At 36.0% G+C, this 23783-nt stretch overlaps 1 protein-coding gene across 1 annotated transcript in view; it reads right to left on the reverse strand.

The window, feature by feature from the left end:
• LOC107573573 (unconventional myosin-XVI-like) overlaps positions 1–23783 on the reverse strand; it is a 120532-nt gene that overhangs the window by 49631 nt on the left and 47118 nt on the right. The window contains exons 17-22 of the mRNA XM_016260004.1: positions 22268–22385; positions 18809–18880; positions 13111–13241; positions 3510–3662; positions 1844–2044; positions 1568–1643 (exon numbers count right to left, since the gene is read on the reverse strand). Coding sequence (XP_016115490.1) covers positions 1568–1643; positions 1844–2044; positions 3510–3662; positions 13111–13241; positions 18809–18880; positions 22268–22385 — 751 coding nt within the window. The remainder of the gene's footprint in view (positions 1–1567; positions 1644–1843; positions 2045–3509; positions 3663–13110; positions 13242–18808; positions 18881–22267; positions 22386–23783) is intronic.

A 23783-nucleotide genomic window follows, 5' to 3' on the forward strand; every position in this document is an offset into this window, starting at 1 on the left:
ATTTTGATGGCGGATTGTAATCCATAAAGGATTATGTGTTTATGAAACACATGTGAATGAAATTAAATTATATTCTAGTTATAAATGTGCTTCTGATTACAGATAGCCTGGGATTACAAAGATTTGTATTTTTTTTTTTTTAACTGTTCGAAGGGAGAATTATTTGCTTTTTGGGTTAAAAGAATTTCTTAATATGAAATTCAAAGTGTATGACAATTAGATTAGACTGTACAGAAATTGAAATCTACACGCTAATACACACTATACTCATAGTCACCAATGCTGATGCTGTTAACATTAATCATTTCAGAATAAAGTATAACAATAATAATAATTTGAACGGTTTGATGTGATATGAGCTAACCGATCTTTAGATTTAATCACCATTGGTAGCGAGATTTATGGTAATGCTTTTTCCTCAGTTGGTCAGAATAAACGTGGCAGACTTGTTACTTGTTCAGATGGCAATATACGATGAAAATTCTTATTTGGGTCATATTCCAAGACGTAGGCTAGAATCTGTGATTGCGAAGAACAGTAAATAGCCACACTGGTGCAGCGACTGACTGCCACACATACTCTTCAGAACATTAGATTCATCCGCGCTGGAGCTGTGCCGACTCACAACCCACGCAAGCTAGATAATTCTGCACACAGCTGCAATTCCAGGTTTTCAAACAGAGATGGCGACAAAGAGGCAAAACTTACGGACTGCAGCTTTAATGTTACTAACTGAAAATTAATGTACACTACCGTTTAAAAGTTTGGAGTGGTGTTTTTATATATTTTTTATATATTGTTTTCCAAATAAATGTTATTTTGAAAATTCTATTCATCAAAGAATCCTGAAGGATCATGTGACACTGAAGACTGGACTAATGACACCACAGGAATAAATTTCATTTTAAAATATATTAAAATTAGTGCTGTCAAACGATTAATCGCATCCAAAATAAAAGTTTTTGTTTTCATAATGCATGTGTGTGTGTTGTGTATATTTATTATGTATATATAAATACACACACATACAGCGTATATTTTGAAAATATTTACATGTATATATTTATATTCATATATAAATATATTTAATATATAAATGTTACATATTTTTCTTAAATATATACATGCATGTGTGTGTGTGTATGTGTATTTATATATACATAATAAATATACACAGTACACACATATATTATGTAAACAAAAACTTTTATTTTGGATGCGATTAATCGTGATTGATCATTTGACAGCACTAATTAAAATAGAAAAATGTTATTTTAAATTGTAATAAGGTTTTTCACAATATTACAGTTTTTACAGTTTTTTTTATCAAATAAATGAAGCCTTGGTGAGCATAAAGACAGACCTTTTAAATTTTTTTTAAATATCTTGCAAACCCCAAACTTTTGTATGGTAGTGAATTAATAAGTGATCTCCTGTAATTTCCTTTTCTTTTATTATAGTAACAATAACTATAGTAACTAAGCTATTTTAATGGGAACTACTGTTACCATGGTGAGTTTTTTGACCATATAAAGGATGACTAGAACACAAAACACCCAATCCTTACTTTTCATAACAAACGAGATGTTTTGGGGAAGAACATCCTTGTTCTTGTCCAGTGAGCCGGTCAGGTCATAGGTCACCTGCAATAAGGACACACAAACACACATGAGTTCAGTGCTCATAATAGCCCTCACTCTCAGCATGACAGTGCATTGACTCTCTGGAGGGCTTCTCGGAAATGTGTGACTATGGGTTTGTGTTTGTGTGTGAGCCTCTGGCTGAGCACATGACCGTGAACTCAGCATGTGCATGTGTGAACTCGCAGTTTCCCGTAACCCACCTTGCCAGTGTAGTGAGTGACGGTAAACGATGGCCCCTGGTCTTTGGGTGGGGGGTTCCCGTTGCCATCCTTGGTCGTGAGGGAGACGGCGTCCAAACCGGAGGAATCCAGCTGTATCTGCAGTCGCTTATAAAGGTTGACTTCACATGGCCTGAGGGACTGACTCTCCTCATCAATGATACACAGCACACCCTGAGGCTTCTGTAACACACACACAGTTACACTGAAGGCTTTAGCTGCAAAATAAGGAAGGAATAATGTACAGTAAGACGGTCAACTCCACAAAATAAACTGGGTAAACTAGGCCCTCGTTTTAGTCAGAAGTGGTTTGTTTTATGATAATAACCAGCTAAGTGTATATTTTATAGCATATTACACAGCTACTTAAAACGAAATTATTTAAATTATGCTATTATGTGAGAAAACTTGAAACTAACATGGCTATGTAGGAAACCTGCTGGACAACAGTCAATAAAATCAGTCAATCAAATCACCCTCATGTCGTTATAAACCCGTAAGACCTTTGTTCATCTTCAGAACACAAATGAAGATATGTTTGATGAAATCCGAGAGCTTTCTGACTCTGCATAGGCAGTAACACACGTCCAAGGCCCAGAAAGGTAGTAAGAACATCGTTAAAATAGTCCATGTGACATCAGTGGTTCAACTGTAATTTTATAAAGCTACGAGAATACTTTTGGTGTGCAAAGAAAATAAAAATTACTTTATTCAACAATTTCTTCTCATTCAATGTTGCGGTCTATGCAGGGTCAGAAAGCTCATCAAAAATATCTTAATTTGTGTTCTGAAGGTCAAGACAAAGGTCTTACGGGTTTATAACGACATGAACATTTTCATTTTCGGGTGAACTATCCCTTTAAATATTTGTAGCTGACATTAAATATTTGATTTGTAGTTGACACATCCGTGTGGCATGACATAATGAGTATGAATCTCTATTATAGCATTTTGTGTAGTATTTTATATTTTATTATGCAAGCAAATTCAATATTTCTATTGTTAGAATGATTACAATTCTTTTTTATTTCTATAATTCTATCTTTAATACAATTTTCAAACTCCAAGACATTAAAATGCACTAGTATGCCAAAAAAAAACAAAAAAAAAAAACACACAGAACAAAAGAAACAATGTTGCAAACAAACAAAAAATGCAGACTTGGTGGGGCTGTTTATAAAGGACGTTTGAAAGCCTAAAACAGACTGTCATAAAACCCATTCAAATGTACACAGAATAATATATGTAGTAAAGTCGAGCACAGATGTGTGTGTGGCAAGAGAAAACATGCCTCTGTGTGTACAATGCTGTGTCACTTGGTCTTGACCAAAGGGAGAAGTCATTTTGTGACTCATAAAATGGTCACATTTGACAAACGGCTAATAGAGTCATAGTCTAAAAGATGGGCTTTATCACATCTTTGCGACACCTAAGGGAATTCAACACGCCTGGATGTGTGTTAGCCTTTATAAAACAGTCAACGAGGACATCCGTTATTGAGTCAGTAAATGAAGAGACGGCAATTAAAGAGGCAACAGAGGGGCTCTTGTACAGGGTCAACAGCCTCAGGGTGGGAAAAAAGCTTTCCAACTTCTTTCCTCTCCCTCCCTCCCGCCACAGCTCTCGGAAAGCCGCTCCGACTGCATACCTGGAAGAAGAAGTCCAGCACCGCTGTCTGGTTGCCGAGGGAGCGTAGCGTCTCCATGGCAACCCCCTCCTGCAGACATTCCTGCTGCTCTTGCTGGAAGAGCACATCTGCGGTGAACTGCCTGATCCGCTCATTCACAATGTTCACGCACAGCTACAGACACGAAAACACAAAAGCCTTTGTTAAGCCACAGCACAGGGACATTTTACTTATTAACAGAATACACTTTCACTGACACACTGATCGATCAGTTTATTTTTTTACGTTCGTACACCTTTGTTGACCTTTGGGCAAGAACAATGCTTCTCATTAAACTCATAAATAGTTGATTTAGCCATATAGGGCAAGTTACTCTAACTATGGACACGTCTGCCCCTGTAGAGTTTTAGAGTAGGAGACCATATACTTTGTCTCCTAACAATGTCTAACAGCGGCTATGCAGAGTAGTTCTGTCAGTTTTCTAGAAGTCATTTCCACCACAGTTTTTACATTTTTTTGTATTATTATTATTTTTTACAAATGTACAGCTTTACTAGAAACAACACTTGGTGAAAATATTCTTCTGTTCTGATGTGCTTTGCTTTTTCCTTTTCCTCACCCATAACATGTTTTATATTCCATCTCTAGCGCTTCACTGACACTGTTTTCTTTAAGTAAGAATAAATAAATAAATACAATTGTTTGTTGTGGTGGAAATCAAACTATTATTAATAATTATAATATACTGTACTATATTACTATAATTACAGTTTGCATTGAAACAGATAAAAACCACTTACGCAAAAACAAAGAAACAAACAAATAAATAAAATGATAAAACGGTTAGTTCTATTCCTCGATTCTGATTGGTCAGCAGCTGTGTTTTATTCACGATACAGCACGGCTATGACCGCTTCACCTAACGGTTCTGTGTATCACTGAGCAACACCCTTAGCAACATAAACAATCAATAATATAGTCAAAACTGTTCGGTGTATTATGTATTTGGGCAAAATTAACTGTTTATTTATTTAATGAAGTATGAGTGACCCCTGCTGGTGTTATGTTGCATCTTTCATCTTTAATTTTGAGACCACGCCCTTCCCCACCCCCCCCAATATGTATTTACGGTATATTACTTTATATTACTGTATTCTTCGGTTTCAGGTATGATTCTGTATGTCCATCAGTTTACACTGTAATGACGCTTGCAAACTCGCGCGGAGCCGCGAATCGATCTGTTTTAAACTAAAAGACGGAAAACAGACGGTTTCTCATGCTGAGAGATAAGATGTAACTTGTGTGTGAGAAACAATAAATGATACAGCGGATGATAATAGCTCCTATTCTCTGTTTTTATTTAAGCTCCATTAGATGAGGCACGTTACAACAGAACATTCTCTTGCCGTTTACTGTCGCTCTCAGGAACTATTTTTAGCGGAAGGACAGCATTTAAGGAACTTGCTTCAAAAAAGTAACACATCAATACATACATTTTTGTTTTTAATATTTTTATTGTGCGGTAACCGTTTTATAAAAGCAATAAGGTACTCGAGGCGGTGCTATATTGTGAATAAATCACGGCTGAAGGGGTCGCAGGCACTCCGCTTCGCATCATGCCTAACAATGCCCTTCAGCCGTGATTTATTCACAATACAGCATGGCCTCTCGTACCTTATTGCTTACATAAATAAATAATAAATAAAAATAAAAAGTAAATAAAAACAAATAAATAATAAATAATAATAAACAAACAAACTAACACATACACACATGTATACATACATACATAAAGTTAGTTGATGCTTCTCATCTGGTGTTAGCAACACCACAGTCATGGGTTCAATTCCCAGGGAACACAGATATTGTGAAGCTTAATGGACATTTTCTCATGCATTACTTAGATTTTTTTGTTTACTGCATTTACATGGCATTTACTAACCATTAAGTTGCTTCAGAACTTGTGTATATTTCTTTTTTTTTTTTTCTGTTGAACTTCAAAAAATAGTTTGAAGAATGTTGGTAATCAAACAGTTGATGGCCACTCACTTCCACAGTTTTTGTTCCATACTATGGAAGTCGATTGGCTACCATCAACTGTTTGATTATTGATATTCTTCTAAATATATTCTTTTGTGTTTAACAGAAGAAAGAAACCCATACAGGTTTGGAACATGTTGAGGGTTTTCATCTTTAGATGGACTATCCCTTTAAGATCTGGATCTGGGAACAGGGTAAAATATTAACACCTATACATTAAAAACATCTGAAAAGCAGAAAAAATATTACTGATGAACGCAGTTTTAATGTGATCTTCATTTTACAAAAAGAGAAAAAAAAATGTACAGTATATATTACATACATGTACATATATAACAATAATTGTATCAAAAAAGGTAGTATTATATACAATGTTTATAGGGCTGCATATGACTTTTCAGGAATCAAGCACGTGTTTTATCAGGCAAAATAAAGCATACACTTATGAGGTATTTTTCAGCATTCCACTTATTTTCCAAAACAATAGCTATATGACAGGCAGCTTTATCTGCACACAAAGAGCTGGCATGTATATTAATTACCTCTTAACGAACATGGCTGCAATAAGCATTCAAAGTTAACCCCTCACACCTATTCACTCACTGTTCCACACGCTTCAGTGAGCAGGTTTATTCCAGGAATTCATCCTAACAGCCCAGTTACTGGACTCGTTTAAATCATTTATCACCGTAATCCTGCTGAGATGAAAGTTAAAAACAAAGATCCCTAATGGAAGGGATTCTAAAAAGCCAAAGCAGGAACCACAGTGGGAATCCATATAAGGTATACAGTAGTCAACATTTGAAGTGGATCAAAACCTTTCAACAAAGTTGTCTTAAAACCTAAATCCAAAATGCATTCTTGTTTTAAGACAACTTTGATGAACTTTTTAGATCCACTTCAAAGGTTGACTACTGTATACCAAGTGCTTAACACTACACAAGAGACCGTAGAAGCTTTTCCACGTGGACAAAATGTACAATATCGGATGGAGTAGAAAGAGTAGATGGCTTTTTCCCAAACAAAATAATTCAACTTCACACCATCTAGCTGTTGGTTTCTCAGAAGCGCTTAGGTCATGCAGTATATGATGGAGCTGTTTGATTAAAAGCTAAGTCCATCGAAGAGAAGTATACGGCACGGTTGTATCAACACAGGCGTCTTCCAAGTTTAATGTGGCAACACGCACTGGATGAAGTACAGACGGCAACAGTGGAAGCAATGGAGAGGAAAGAAAACAAGCATATTATAAAAGCTGGGTGCACCTCATCAACTTCTCAGCATGAGGTTTCACAGCACTACAGGATGTCATAGGGAAGACTGCCCAAGTGCTGACACAATTCAGCACACATCATGAGAGAAAAAGATCAGAGCTGAGATGAAGAGCTTGGAGGAAAAAAGGGGAGAATTCCAGAGCACTGAGCAAAAAAAAAGTCTATCCATGGAGAAAAGATCTCAAATGTGGGACTCTAGAGTTTGGAGCCATTCTGAAAGAAACATTAAGGCCCCACATCTTAATGCAAAACAACGCTTACCCAGAGATGATACAACATTGTCTTTATAAATCACATAAGTGTAGGGAGGCGGAGAGTTTGCAACATTAACTTTACAAAAGCATACAAAAAAAAAAAAAAACATACTGTTGATCGCCATTTTCTGCACATTGGGGTGTCTAAGGGGCTGTTCAAACATAATGCTTTTTTGTGTCCAAAATCGTGAGAAGCAGCACTCAGGAATGGTGAGGGTCTAGAGATGTGCTTTTGAGACGTGATGTAATAGCGGAAATAACAGAAAATAGCCAAAAAGCAGAATAGATAGTTGCTATTTTTGTATATAAAAATATATCGCACTGGACTTTGAATTTGCAAAATAAAAATCTTATGAGTGCCGCCTCCGCCAGGTTGGCATCAAATAAAGCAGCTGCCATGAATCTTGCTATGGTAAACAAAAGCTTGCAACACTTGCCCCGGCTCCGGGGTCTTCTGATTGGTCCAGTGTTTTGGAACCGACATTGGTAAGCAGCATTGCATGGAAAAGTTTAATTTGTTTTAATTTGACACAGTGGTTTAAAAATGTGCCTCTCATGTGCGAGATGGTGCAAAAGACGAGAAATCTCAAAAGTGAAAGAAAAAAAAAATGAGCGCGCGCATTCGAAAGCGGTTCCAATGCCCTGCATATTAGTAGCAGCTCCCTGATGGCCGCAATTTATCTAAAGTATAATTACCCAACGATATAATTGCAAGAGAAAGTATTTAATTTTTTTATTTATCCTCCCATCTCGTAGGCTATTTATTCCCTTTTGGGGTTCCGTAGTACACTTAATTTCCTTTCAGAACACGGAGTTGGGATGTGGCAGATTGCGGGGGGTATGGATCACAATGCCGGCTCAACATCGTGATGTCTGTCAGCACATCGGTGATGGACGATGGCATCGTCTATCGGCCCAACCCAAGTGAACGGCCCCTAACATATCATGTTCTACATGCAACTGAGAAAATTTTGCACACCAGAACGGGAGTTTTTGGAGACAACAATCAAAAATGGCAAGTTACATTTTCATGGGTGCACGTAGAGTATCTCGCTTTCGCCTGTCGTCTGATCTGATTTTACTCAGCAGTAGTATCAACAAACAGTGTCTTCTATGTTTTTTTCCCTTTTAATCGTGGGTGGCATCTAGCATTAAGCTGCAATACTGCAAACTTCTATGTTGAAATGCGTCAACCAAAATGTTATTGCCTTATTATCAATAACTTATAGTAAATTCTGTTATATTGTGACACCCCTAGTATGGGGAAAAAACCCAGAATAGTGGTGTATTAGTTTCTGTAATTGGATGTATAGAAAACCTTAAAGAAATTAGTCAAGAGTATTTGTATATTTACAGATTTCTATCAGACCCGATTCCGATAATTGATACTTATAATGTCATCGGTACGCCCCAAGTGGGTATTAAATACCTCGTTCAAGCTCCATAATTACAGTCATTCGCCCCGAATTTAGTTTTTTTTCTCATTATTGTGACCTTGAAAGGTCAAGGACCGTAAATCTTCTTTCACATGTGGATTAAAGGTGTGTACGTATCTCGGTGTCTCGTAAGCATTTCCCAATCCGTCACATACACCATCACAAGGAGATCTCCCAGGGGACTGTGGGTAAGCACTTATCTCTTTCTAGCACCAATCCTGATTTACACCTTGTCCAACACTGTCAAGGAAGACATCCAGGAATGGCACGCATACAGACACAGACACACACTCCTTCCTACCTGCCTACCTCTCAACAGTTGTCCAGATGACTATCTGTCACAGAAAGAACAGATCCACACACAAATAAAGGCCCTCGTCTTGACTGATGGGGACAGACCTTTAAAAATATCCTTGCACAAAATGTCTGCCGTATTCAACTTGGCATTTATTAGCTATTAACATAAATACTGGTTTAAAGGTATGTTCACACCAAGACGAATGTTCAGTTTGAAAATTTGATGCGAAAGACATTTTAATTCGGATGAATGGCTGTTAATGTGCCTGTTCAGCACTGTGCGTAAATCTGATGAACCAATAAGAGTGTGGGCTTTTGGTCACATGGCTAGACCTGTTATGGCCTACGCTGGTTTGCTAGTCATGACCAGCTGGCCATCAAGCAAAACCAGACAGAACCAGCAAATCAACTCAGGCTGGTTTAAACAATTTTTTCCATCAGGAGTTCCCATGTAGATCCCCACCTGGTTTAGCAGTTGGAAGTAGATGACCAGCTCATATACGAACCATTACTCAACAGTGGCCCTTATGCATCCTCCCTATAGAGTCTATGACAACAATGACAATGGTTGGTGCCAAATCCAGGCCAATGGTTCATGTGTCAAACCCGACTCTGCACAGAGTCTCCTTTGTGTCTGGTGCCAAGGGTTCATCTGAGGAGAACCCCCCCAACCCAACCCGTCAACCTCATCTTGTCCTGTACAAAAACACAGCTCGCACAGTAGATGTGGCTACTGAGGATTCTGGGCAGGGGGCGGCAGTACATGTGGCGTCTTAGCCTTCAGACGGACATTTGTCTCTCTCGAAAGCACTAAAATAACACAACTCGGGGTCTCGACAGCAGCTGCTTTACTTCATGCTGCTCTTCAGACTTTGGGGGGAAAAATGAATGTATATAATGTATATGGCACATCCAGCTATGCGTCTGGGTCTGGGTCTGGCTCCAGGCTACTCCAGGCTACTGTGAAGAACGCACTGATGCTTTCACAACAACTCAAACAAAGTTGAATTGTCACCCAGTTTAGCCTCAGCTGACCTCTCTGGGACGTATCTAGAGTCAAACATATAAGCTTTGTACAAAAACCTAGAAACTGTCTTCTAAGGCAGTATCCCAATTTAAATGAAAACTCATATGTTAGTTAACAATAGCTGTTTTAATAGTCAGTTTTAAACTATTACTCAGAGACATTTTTATAATCTAAAGACAGTATACATACATCCTAAAACCTGTAAATCAGATCTAATTTTAGAATTTCTGGTTCCATCGTCCTGAAGTAAATGGGTATATTGAATGGGTTAAATGACTGAACTAAGGTATTTGGTTAACAAGATATTTTCACATTTCTACGACATCAGTAATATCCCACCCATGCCATGGGACGTTAAATGTCATCATGCCAACTTTGCTAGGACAATTTGGCACTTCTGAATCAGAGCTTGCAAGTATGTATGATTTCCACAATGTGGAAAATGCGGACGGAATCGTGGAATCCAGTCATGAAAACAGAATGTTCTGTATAAAGACAAAAGTCACGGAATTGGCCACATTTTGGATGAATAAATTAAAAGTCAGTCAGTCCACTTAAATCAAAACATGATATAGAAAGTGAATATTAAGCCGCAAAAATACCATTTAAATATGAATCCTGGATGATCTGCCTGTCTCTGTGTGAATGAATGGTGCAGATGTGTGGTTTTCATTTACTACACACATACTGAAGCGGTGTTTTCAGCCTCTGCCACCTCAATATATGAGTACATGAACAATCTCCAGAGCTGCTCTGAGAGTCACTTGTGAGCATTGTACCATTCTTTTAAGTAAAACTATAGTCATATAATATACAAACAGAAACTTAAAGGTCTTTACAGCAACCTGTCAAAATAAAAGTTCAGTTTAACTCGAAGAAACCATAACAGAAATATTACTTAAATGTAATGCTAGTACTACTACTAATGATAAAATTATTAAAACATTATTTAAAGCAATATTTACCAGAAAAATTATTTATCAGAATTTATGTAACAGAAAGATGTAAACACACAACACCGTATTTCTAAAAAAAAGAAAAAAAAAGAAAAAAAAGAAAATAATAATAAATTAGTTTTTTTTCTAAAATCAATTCATTAGAGACGCTTTTGATTATTAATATTTAATGGAACCATTACAATGGAATCCAGAAAATTAATGGAAAACAGAATTTGATAAAAAATAAAATATAAATATAATAAAAGTAAAAATAGAAGAATAAAACATTCCATAGGGCCTTAAAATAATTTGTAAAAAATACACTGCTGTTTAATATAGCAAGTTTCATGATTTCAATTAATTAGACATCGATCCGATATAATAACATTTAATTTAACCATTAAAACAGAGTCTATAAAAATTCAAACGAAAAAAAAAATTGGTAATGCAGCTTACCACACTCTGATACATTCTGCTCAAGTCGCACTTGCAAAGTTGGTTCGGATCGACTGGCTTGGTCATCTATATTTTCAGAATGTGACTCGGGCTCGAACTGATATGGTGAAACCAACTACATTATTAACTGTCGTTATAATTGCTTTATATGTTTATGTCAAGGGGTGTTACATTTCCGACACACGGTTGAGATATCTCCAGAGCTGCTCTGAGAGTCACTTGTGAGCATTGTACCATTCTTTTAAGTAAAACTATAGTCATATAATATACAAACAGAAACTTAAAGGTCTTTACAGCAACCTGTCAAAATAAAAGTTCAGTTTAACTCGAAGAAACCATAACAGAAATATTACTTAAATGTAATGCTAGTACTACTACTAATGATAAAATTATTAAAACATTATTTAAAGCAATATTTACCAGAAAAATTATTTATCAGAATTTATGTAACAGAAAGATGTAAACACACAACACCGTAAATTTAAAAAAAAGAAAAAAAAAGAAAAAAAAGAAAATAATAATAAATTAGTTTTTTTTCTAAAATCAATTCATTAGAGACGCTTTTGATTATTAATATTTAATGGAACCATTACAATGGAATCCAGAAAATTAATGGAAAACAGAATTTGATAAAAAATAAAATATAAATATAATAAAAGTAAAAATAGAAGAATAAAACATTCCATAGGGCCTTAAAATAATTTGTAAAAAATACACTGCTGTTTAATATTGCAAGTTTCATGATTTCAATTAATTAGACATCGATCCGATATAATAACATTTAATTTAACCATTAAAACAGAGTCTATAAAAATTCAAACGAAAAAAAAAATTGGTAATGCAGCTTACCACACTCTGATACATTCTGCTCAAGTCGCACTTGCAAAGTTGGTTCGGATCGACTGGCTTGGTCATCTATATTTTCAGAATGTGACTCGGGCTCGAACTGATATGGTGAAACCAACTACATTATTAACTGTCGTTATAATTGCTTTATATGTTTATGTCAAGGGGTGTTACATTTCCGACACACGGTTGAGATGTTCGGCCAATCACCACGCACTGGGTCTGCTGGCCAATCAGAGCACAATGAGCTTTCCGAAAGAAGGGGCTTCGTAGAAATCAACGCATTTTAGAAAGACTTCTGTTTGTCACAAAGCTTCTTTTCTGCAGTTATCCAAAAGTCAGTGGAAAAATCCTATTGGGTAATTGTCGAGGAAACCAGGGTGATGCTAACGTCTGGATTGGCATACAAAATTATGGCAACCTGGCAGCACTCTATTGTCTGCTGCTTTGAATTTTTTGAGTTTGATGCAATGCATTCCTGGCTAAGTTTTAGAACGGCCTACACATCGGAAGCACATTTATGATGCCTTAAAAAAGTCTACACAGCCAGCTCACTCAGTTTTGGAACAGAGCTATAAAGTCAGCATGAGCGGAGTCAGAAAAAACACCTGTCTCGTTTAGAATGAAATGCCTTTGTGGTGAAAACAAAACCCAGCAGAAGAACATCCCGTGTGTCGTTAAGTCTAAAAAAGTCATAGCCCTAGGCAGGAACATACTGTGGAATAGGTCAGTGCTTTCCCCTGTATGGGAAACAGGATTATGAGCACAATGCCTTGATTCCCACTGGTCTCTGGCTCCGTGGCATATCCACATCAAACCTAGTACAGACCAGACCAGGTTTAGGAGGCCCACAATCCACAATGAAAAGGTGAAGAGCAGTTGGTGTTCTTTAGTCACATGAAAAGCTGAATAGTCTGCACTTAGAAAAGGGGCTATGAATGTTAGCCTCAGTGTGACGTTACAATGGTAGGAAAGACCCTTTCAAAAGGTCACAATCAGATGTTAAAAGTGTAATTATCATTGTCCTCATTATATCTGTGCTGTCTCCCCTTACCTGTTCATAACCATTGCGCTGGAATTCCTCGAAGCCAAAGATGTCCAGGATGCTTATCTCAAAGGCAGGATCTCTGTCAAAACAGACAAGAACCATATATGTCTTGAACCATAGCTTAAGTGCAAGGTTTTCTAGTGTAAAAAGCAGAGAGAAAAAAAAATGACATGCAGGTTTTTCTAAGAAACAAAAGGTTATGTCAAGACAATTCTGTCTTAATTTACTGTTACACTCTGTCTACACCAGTAACACCCGACATCACTGGAAGTGTTTAAGCTGTCTGACATGTCAGAACATTCTCTAACATGGACCAGCTGTCAAAATAAATAAACAATTTTTTGATAATTTCACCTTAAACGATTCATAGTGAAAAATACACATTATTTGTAAACAAAATTATGACAGACAGCTACACAAAATACATACCAAAGCTCAGTTTTAAGTCACAATAAGCGACTGTATTTTATAATAGTGTGTGCTGGTGTGACCATCCTGGTGGAAATGATCATGCCCTCAAAGACCCATAATAAACATTCTCATATACACATCAATAAACATTAGCCTATTGCACTGAACTGCTGACCAGGACACAACAGGTCAAGCCTGCTTTGGCCAGTTATTGATCACACATCAGACCTTTTACCTTTTGTAAATAGATGACAGTGGCATATCCTGTCTATCAAAAGGGGGCGTACTGTGTGTAAAGAAAATGTTTCTTGTGTAGAATTGAGTGGTATTAAATTAGCACGTCACTTAAAAAAAAAACAAAAAAAAAGAAAAAATAGCTCCGCTAATGTAGGTTTTCTTTGACACTATGAATCACACAAAGTTCAAGTCAGGGTTGCCAGGTCTAAGGTTTATCTATTCACCAAACTTCATTCATTTAATTTCTGTCTTCATCGTCTCCATAAGGAGAAATTTGGCTTGAGCAGTCAAGAGAGCAGATTAACTTACAAAGTTACACAAAATAAATAAATAAACAACATTAATATTCCACTTACATGCACAAAATACATTTCACAGTATCCACACATTTCCTACAAACCCTATTTCCTATTATTCAATAAAACAACTGATAATGGAATTAACGAGAATTTATACCTATTTAACTTACAAGTTGGTACCCTATATCTTCCGAACTTCCGAAACAAAAAGTCTCAGCTCTCAAACTCTGTCCATTTTATCACAAAGTTCAAACACTAAATGTGGCTTTGACGCTTTTAATGTGGTTTGATAGATCGATGTAATTTAAGTGGCAGCACTGATAAAACGTGTCAGTAAGAGAGCATGTGAACAACGTCACGTTTACCTCAGGAAAGTTATTTTCAGTGTTCACAGTTTGCTAGATAGCTAAAATAACACTAGAAGAAAGCTTGTTTACTGTTAGTTATACATGCATGTTTGAATACATCTGACATGAAGACAGGTTTTTATGAAAATTACCTTGAGCTGAATACAACCATGTCGGTTTTTATTTCAGTCTGATTATCATATCTGAAAATAACAGCGGAGTATAATAGTTTGAGCTTTGTTGTTAATTTGAACCTCTAATATTATAGTAATATACTATGTATAGTTTATAGCATTAATAGAGAGATTTACTATCCCTATCAGCAGATGTCTGATTAATCAATATCGAATCGAATCAGTACCAGCAGAGAAATGTAGTATCATTGCATCCCTAGTATACATGTATGTGTCTGTCTATTTGTTTGATTACTCTAATGGTATATCATAACTTTAGAATTGTTAAAGCTCAGCAGCCATGGTCACAATCCATTTTGGGATATGGGAAGAGCAGAATGAATACTCTCCTAAAGAACTTTGTGTTCCAGAGATGAAAGTAAGTCATACAAGTTTGATTCCATCAGAAGAAGTTGAGCATTTTCATTTTTGCGGTAAATTATTACTTTATCTAGCAAGGTCAACCATGCTGGTTGTTTTGCTGTCCCATCAATAAACCGTCACCGAACCAGCATTAACCAGGAACCATAGCAGGATCAGCAACTAAATCCTTTCAGTAAAAAACATCCAAACAACCAGTGACGGCTCAAAACAACAGGGGCACAGAGCAAAGAGGAAAACAAACTGGAGACAGTGTGTCACATTTTGACTGATATACGCCGCACGTGGGAGGCTGAAAAACAAGCGGCCCATTGTTGGTGGTGCTGGCTGAAGGGACACGGCACATGCTAATGCGGAGGACTCCAATGATGTGACCTTTGATTATGTCAGACACTGAATCACCACATTCGCTATGCCATTCAACATCCAGATGCACACACTGCCAAAGTCTGACCGTCGATCAGTGCCCTGTGATTGTCGCATATTAGAGTTGAATTCATCCTCTGCATATATTACACTACTAAACACGTGTGGCATTGTAAGGATGCCATTTCTTTCTGAATTGTTTACTTGTTTATGAAATACAATAACCAAAACAACAAATCATCACTAGACTAGTTCATCCAAAAATTTTAACAACATTTATTCTCCTTCATGTCTTCCCAAAGCTGTCTGACTTACTTGAAATTACTTCTTTTGTGTTCCCTTGAAGAAAGAACATATGGAAGCCCGTTTCCGCCACAAAAATAAAAAATAAAACCAGGTAATTGTGACTTTTTATCTCACAATTCTCAGAATTGTGTGATATAAACTCGCAATTCTGACTTTATAGCACGCAATTGAGAGTTAAAAAGTCAAAATTATATAGAGTTATAAAAGTTATAAACGCGCAATTCTGAGAAAATAAGTCGAGTTCATATCTCGCAATTGTGAGAAAAAAAGAAAGTCAGAATTGCGAGATATAAACTCAATGTGTAGAATTGAGTGGTATTAAATTAGCACGTCACTTAAAAAAAAAACAAAAAAAAAGAAAAAATAGCTCCGCTAATGTAGGTTTTCTTTGACACTATGAATCACACAAAGTTCAAGTCAGGGTTGCCAGGTCTAAGGTTTATCTATTCACCAAACTTCATTCATTTAATTTCTGTCTTCATCGTCTCCATAAGGAGAAATTTGGCTTGAGCAATCAAGAGAGCAGATTAACTTACAAAGTTACACAAAATAAATAAATAAACAACATTAATATTCCACTTACATGCACAAAATACATTTCACAGTATCCACACATTTCCTACAAACCCTATTTCCTATTATTCAATAAAACAACTGATAATGGAATTAACGAGAATTTATACCTATTTAACTTACAAGTTGGTACCCTATATCTTCCGAACTTCCGAAACAAAAAGTCTCAGCTCTCAAACTCTGTCCATTTTATCACAAAGTTCAAACACTAAATGTGGCTTTGACGCTTTTAATGTGTCAATAGCGAGAAAAAAAAACTCAGAATTGCGACTTTATATCTCACAATTCTAACTTTATAACTGGCAATTTTGACTTTATAACTCGCAATTGCAAGTTTATATCATGGGATTTTGACTTTATAACTCGCAATTGTGTGTTAAAGTCAGAATTGTAAGATATGAACTCGCAATTCCAAGAAAAAAAGTCAGAATTGTGAGATAAAAAGTCGCAATTACCTTGTTTTATTTTTTATTCAGTGGCGGAAACGGGCTTCCATAAGAACATACTGCTTGCTCTTTTCCTTAAAATTCTGAAAGGGTTCACGTTTTCAAGTTTCAGAAAGCTCACCAAGCACTATTAAAGCAAAATTTACATTTTATCCACTAATATTCTTCCCTTCAGATCATTGAGTCATAAACCAGATCACGAATATTTAAGAACCAATCATTCAGACCATTTTTACAAATTAAACCAATCAATTCACTAAAAAGATTTGAATGGAAATGGGACTTATTTTCAGATTTTAAGATAATAAGAGCATTGGAATATTGATATTTTCATCATTCAAAGCTAACATGTAGATTCAGAAGACTTGGGAAATAGTGCACAAGTGATATGGACCAGTTTTCGCAATTCTGACTTTATAGCACGCAATTGAGAGTTAAAAAGTCAAAATTATATAGAGTTATAAAAGTTATAAACGCGCAATTCTGAGAAAATAAGTCGAGTTCATATCTCGCAATTGTGAGAAAAAAAGAAAGTCAGAATTGCGAGATATAAACTCAATAGCGAGAAAAAAAACTCAGAATTGCGACTTTATATCTCACAATTCTAACTTTATAACTGGCAATTTTGACTTTATAACTCGCAATTGCAAGTTTATATCATGGGATTTTGACTTTATAACTCGCAATTGTGTGTTAAAGTCAGAATTGTAAGATATGAACTCGCAATTCCAAGAAAAAAAGTCAGAATTGTGAGATAAAAAGTCGCAATTACCTTGTTTTATTTTTTATTCAGTGGCGGAAACGGGCTTCCATAAGAACATACTGCTTGCTCTTTTCCTTAAAATTCTGAAAGGGTTCACGTTTTCAAGTTTCAGAAAGCTCACCAAGCACTATTAAAGTATGATAAAAGCAAAATTTACATTTTATCCACTGATATTCTTCCCTTCAGATCATTGAGTCATAAACCAGATCACGAATATTTAAGAACCAATCATTCAGACCATTTTTACAAATTAAACCAATCAATTCACTAAAAAGATTTGAATGGAAATGGGACTTATTTTCAGATTTTAAGATAATAAGAGCATTGGAATATTGATATTTTCATCATTCAAAGCTAACATATAGATTCAGAAGACTTGGGAAATAGTGCACAAGTGATATGGACCAGTTTTATATTACTTCAGTGTATTTTCTGACATTTTTTTGGAGAGTAAATGATGACACCATTTAGTTTTTTTTGGGTGAACTATCCCTTTAAAAGAGAGGCATGGATGCATGACAAAGCGAAGGAGACGGAGAGAGAGAGAAATCACAGACAGACACAAGACAATGCCAAGTGTGCTTGTAATTTTCGGCAATAGGTCGGCGTGTCCTCGACAGCTGAATTAGATTAACATCCAGACATCATGGGATTCATACACACTCTACACTTGTTATATAATGGCACAACATGCACACAGTCTAGACTTTGCAAAAGACCTGCGTGTTTATGTCTGTGTATTTTGTAGATTCAGAAGACTTGGGAAATAGTGCACAAGTGATATGGACCAGTTTTATATTACTTCAGTGTATTTTCTGACATTTTTTTGGAGAGTAAATGATGACACCGTTTAGTTTTTTTGGGTGAACTATCCCTTTAAAAGAGAGGCATGGATGCATGACAAAGCGAAGGAGACGGAGAGAGAGAGAAATCACAGACAGACACAAGACAATGCCAAGTGTGCTTGTAATTTTCGGCAATAGGTCGGCGTGTCCTCGACAGCTGAATTAGATTAACATCCAGACATCATGGGATTCATACACACTCTACACTTGTTATATAATGGCACAACATGCACACAGTCTAGACTTTGCAAAAGACCTGCGTGTTTATGTCTGTGTATTTTGAATGAGAAGGCAGTTATCCAATTGAGTCAAATTGAGCCAAATTGTGCTCGCCAGTAACACGATCTAAGGCCGAACGCTTGAGGCCGCTTTCATTGATGAGTTTGTGACTGGACAAAGGCCAGTACATCTCAATGATCGGTGTCAGCAGGCCTCCCGGCAGTGAGATTTACTCCATGTACGGTGTTATGGTAAACAAGATGACTTTAATTGACAGCGATTAGTCTGTGTGTTGATTGATGCTGATACGTGACATACGTGCAAACTGAAGGTTGTACCTTTGAAACACTGCACATCAGAGGTGAGGGCAGAGCCGAGATCCTCAGAGCTCACCTGCAACATCCCAGCCACTACAGAAAAAAAAATTATAATAATTCAGACACATTTATATGATTACAACCAGTTACAAATCTAAATTCTGACTGGATTAGCCACATTTGAATTCATTAAAAAATTTAATAAAAATATTGCACTTATTTAAATAAAAATCAGTTCAGAAGCACCCGTCTGGTGTGCCATTTTGGAGGGGGGGGGGCATATACAATGTGCCTTTTGTGAATTTTGTGAAAAATCTGAATTATGCACTGAATCCAACAGAAATTATTTACCTTTATCGTATGGTTTTAATTTATGACAGGCATTGCATCCACATCACAGCAATTTCTTGCCTCTTATTTTAATTAAATTATATTATAATAAATTATATTTTAATTTGTATTTTTAATTATTTACAATTATTACACTACCATTGAAAAAAAAAATCAGTAATTTTGTAAAATATAATCACTGTTTCCACAAAAATATTAAGCATAACAACTGTTTTCAGCATATAATAATATAAGATAATAATAAAAACAATAATAACACATAACAACAAAATAAAATAATAATAAATGTTTCTTGAACAGAGTCATGGCTCCTGAAAAGTCAGCTTTACATTACAGGAATAAATTACATTTTACAATATATTCAAACAGAAAACAGTTATTTTAATTTGTAATATTATACAATATTACTGTTTTCACTGTATTTTGGATCAAATAAATTCAGCCTAGGTGACCATAAGAGACTTCTTTCAAAAAAAAAAGACCCCAAATATTTTTATGGTGCTGTATATTAATTCTTATAAATAATTACAATCACAAATATCGCATGTGCAAACGGCACACTGACCAAAGGCTTTGAACGTGGCTCATCCAATCAGATGTCAGAGTCAACATAACATGCTGTAACACGTACACGGTCCAGCTTTCAACTCCAGGCCTCCCATTTACTTCCTATTATGCACTTATATTACTGTTTGCATTCGGCACCTAGTGTCCTGTCATTTCTGTGAATGAGTGTGTTTGGGTGGAGTGTACCCATTAGAGTATAATAGGGCTTGTTTATATGTGATCTCACGTATCCACAACGACTGGAACCTCATACGGATGTGAATGTATCGGTTTGTGTATTTGCGCATGCTGACGTCACTTGTTTACCCAGGCTCAGTATTATGTGTGTCGTGAGTGGCCATTCTGTTCCGCCCTGCTACTCTGCAGGGCTTAAGGAAACAGGTGACCCTGTCCATGCGTGTGGCTAAAAAAGGGCGATTAGTACAAAATTGTAAGACAGAGTGTGTATGTGTGTTTATTAGAGTGGCAGAGAGCGTTTTCCATTGCGTGAGTGAGTCTGCTATTAGGCCACGGTAGAACTGATGTAAACAACCCAGGATGGTGTGTGACACAGTTCTTGTTGCGTAGTCACCCGCCCACTTTCCCAATCTATCCTTCAGGCCTCCCGGTGGAGCAGATCGGCCCCTGCTGGCCTCGTGGTGCAGCTGCACGACTGACCTCTATCTAGCAGCTGTAAGTCAGACACAAACGCAGTGTCAGCATCTGTCAGGGCGGTGAAGCGCACATCTCCCAAGTGCAGCAGCGCAGAGAGGACCACAAACAAATTCTCCACCTCCTGAAAGAGAGACAAACAAAGTGCTGAGATTGCAGACTTATAAAGGCAGAAAACCTCCTGAGAAACCGGGTCGATTTCACAGCTCCGTATACAGTTACATTTGAGGGCTGGGTCCACAATTACAGAATCAAATTCAATTTTCATTTTGTTTGTTCGGAGTGCTATTTTGCTACTTTTTAACCCATTTTAACAACACTGAGATGACATGCTGCTGCTCTCCTGTTCTATAGGAGATTCTATACTGCTCTCCTGTTCTATTCTGTATCTCTATGTACAGAAATGAGTTGTAGAATATGGGTTGTAGAAAAAGGATGCATAAGTCTGGTGAAAGTTCCAGAACATCTAACATCGCTTACAGCACCTATAAGTGACCAAAACAAAAATACAAGGAACAAAATCAACATTTTTTTTTTTACAAATAAATAATAATAAAGGTGTACATACAAAAATATTTCTAATCATTTTTTTTTTGCTCAATTCACCCCATCACTAGTATGTGCAGCAAGAAGTATCCAATACTATACAATAATGTGTTCAGTAACTGTGATCACTATTGGTCTGTTTAGTCTTTATTTATATACTATTACAGTATTTAATATTTTGAAATAGCTTATTATTTTAGAATTTCAGTTTTCATTTTATTTTAGTCTAAGCTGTAGTCAGTAGTAGTAGTTTTTATTTTACAGTTTAAATCATTTTAGTACTTATTTTATTTTGGTTACTCGCTAGGGAAACATTTTTAATTTTAACGTAATTCTAGTTTTTTTTATTTAATACTTATATTTTATGTCAGCTCAATTTCAATTAACAAAAATGTATTAGTATTTATTAATATTTAGAATTTTATTTTATTTTATATTTAGATTTTATATATCAATTTTAGGTTATTAAACTAATTGTCAGTTAAGTGCTGTCAAACGATTAATCGCGATTAATCGCATCCAAAATAAAAGTTTTTGTTTACATAATATATATGTGTGTACTGTGTAAATTCATGTAAATATTTCAAAATATATACTGTATGTGTGTGTGTGTTGTATATATATATATATATATATATATATATATATATATATACTTATAAATAATTACAATCACAAATATCGCATGTGCAAACGGCACACTGACCAAAGGCTTTGAACGTGGCTCATCCAATCAGATGTCAGAGTCAACATAACATGCTGTAACACGTACACGGTCCAGCTTTCAACTCCAGGCCTCCCATTTACTTCCTATTATGCACTTATATTACTGTTTGCATTCGGCACCTAGTGTCCTGTCATTTCTGTGAATGAGTGTGTTTGGGTGGAGTGTACCCATTAGAGTATAATAGGGCTTGTTTATATGTGATCTCACGTATCCACAACGACTGGAACCTCATACGGATGTGAATGTATCGGTTTGTGTATTTGCGCATGCTGACGTCACTTGTTTACCCAGGCTCAGTATTATGTGTGTCGTGAGTGGCCGTTCTGTTCCGCCCTGCTACTCTGCAGGGCTTAAGGAAACAGGTGACCCTGTCCATGCGTGTGGCTAAAAAAGGGCGATTAGTACAAAATTGTAAGACAGAGTGTGTATGTGTGTTTATTAGAGTGGCAGAGAGCGTTTTCCATTGCGTGAGTGAGTCTGCTATTAGGCCACGGTAGAACTGATGTAAACAACCCAGGATGGTGTGTGACACAGTTCTTGTTGCGTAGTCACCCGCCCACTTTCCCAATCTATCCTTCAGGCCTCCCGGTGGAGCAGATCGGCCCCTGCTGGCCTCGTGGTGCAGCTGCACGACTGACCTCTATCTAGCAGCTGTAAGTCAGACACAAACGCAGTGTCAGCATCTGTCAGGGCGGTGAAGCGCACATCTCCCAAGTGCAGCAGCGCAGAGAGGACCACAAACAAATTCTCCACCTCCTGAAAGAGAGACAAACAAAGTGCTGAGATTGCAGACTTATAAAGGCAGAAAACCTCCTGAGAAACCGGGTCGATTTCACAGCTCCGTATACAGTTACATTTGAGGGCTGGGTCCACAATTACAGAATCAAATTCAATTTTCATTTTGTTTGTTCGGAGTGCTATTTTGCTACTTTTTAACCCATTTTAACAACACTGAGATGACATGCTGCTGCTCTCCTGTTCTATAGGAGATTCTATACTGCTCTCCTGTTCTATTCTGTATCTCTATGTACAGAAATGAGTTGTAGAATATGGGTTGTAGAAAAAGGATGCATAAGTCTGGTGAAAGTTCCAGAACATCTAACATCGCTTACAGCACCTATAAGTGACCAAAACAAAAATACAAGGAACAAAATCAAAATTTTTTTTTTTACAAATAAATAATAATAAAGGTGTACATACAAAAATATTTCTAATCATTTTTTTTTGCTCAATTCACCCCATCACTAGTATGTGCAGCAAGAAGTATCCAATACTATACAATAATGTGTTCAGTAACTGTGATCACTATTGGTCTGTTTAGTCTTTATTTATATACTATTACAGTATTTAATATTTTGAAATAGCTTATTATTTTAGAATTTCAGTTTTCATTTTATTTTAGTCTAAGCTGTAGTCAGTAGTAGTAGTTTTTATTTTACAGTTTAAATCATTTTAGTACTTATTTTATTTTGGTTACTCGCTAGGGAAACATTTTTAATTTTAACGTAATTCTAGTTTTTTTTATTTAATACTTATATTTTATGTCAGCTCAATTTCAATTAACAAAAATGTATTAGTATTTATTAATATTTAGAATTTTATTTTATTTTATATTTAGATTTTATATATCAATTTTAGGTTATTAAACTAATTGTCAGTTAAGTGCTGTCAAACGATTAATCGCGATTAATCGCATCCAAAATAAAAGTTTTTGTTTACATAATATATATGTGTGTACTGTGTAAATTCATGTAAATATTTCAAAATATATACTGTATGTGTGTGTGTGTTGTATATATATATATATATATATATATATATATATATATATATATATATATATATAGTGCACAGCATAAATGAGTAAATGAGTACTAAAACGTAACAAATTCAGCAATTACCCTTTACTTAGAAGACATGTTAGGGTTCTTTGGAGATGTAATGTTCCAACAAGCCTGCTTGATCAATTACCAAAGAAGAATGCCAAAATTATTCAGCAAAATAGGATTTTCTTATCAAAGTGGTACAATTTTATGTTGCAAAAATGAGTACACCCTCCTGAAAGTTACTAACTAAAAAAAAAAAGTGTATAGGTTTAAGGCTATTTTTGATCAACACAGGTAAGTATATTGAACCAAAACTTTTAAAGACAAG

Source organism: Sinocyclocheilus grahami, unplaced genomic scaffold (assembly GCF_001515645.1).
Source record: "Sinocyclocheilus grahami isolate Dianchi unplaced genomic scaffold, SAMN03320097.WGS_v1.1 scaffold1979.1, whole genome shotgun sequence".
Taxonomy (NCBI): Eukaryota; Metazoa; Chordata; class Actinopteri; order Cypriniformes; family Cyprinidae; genus Sinocyclocheilus; species Sinocyclocheilus grahami.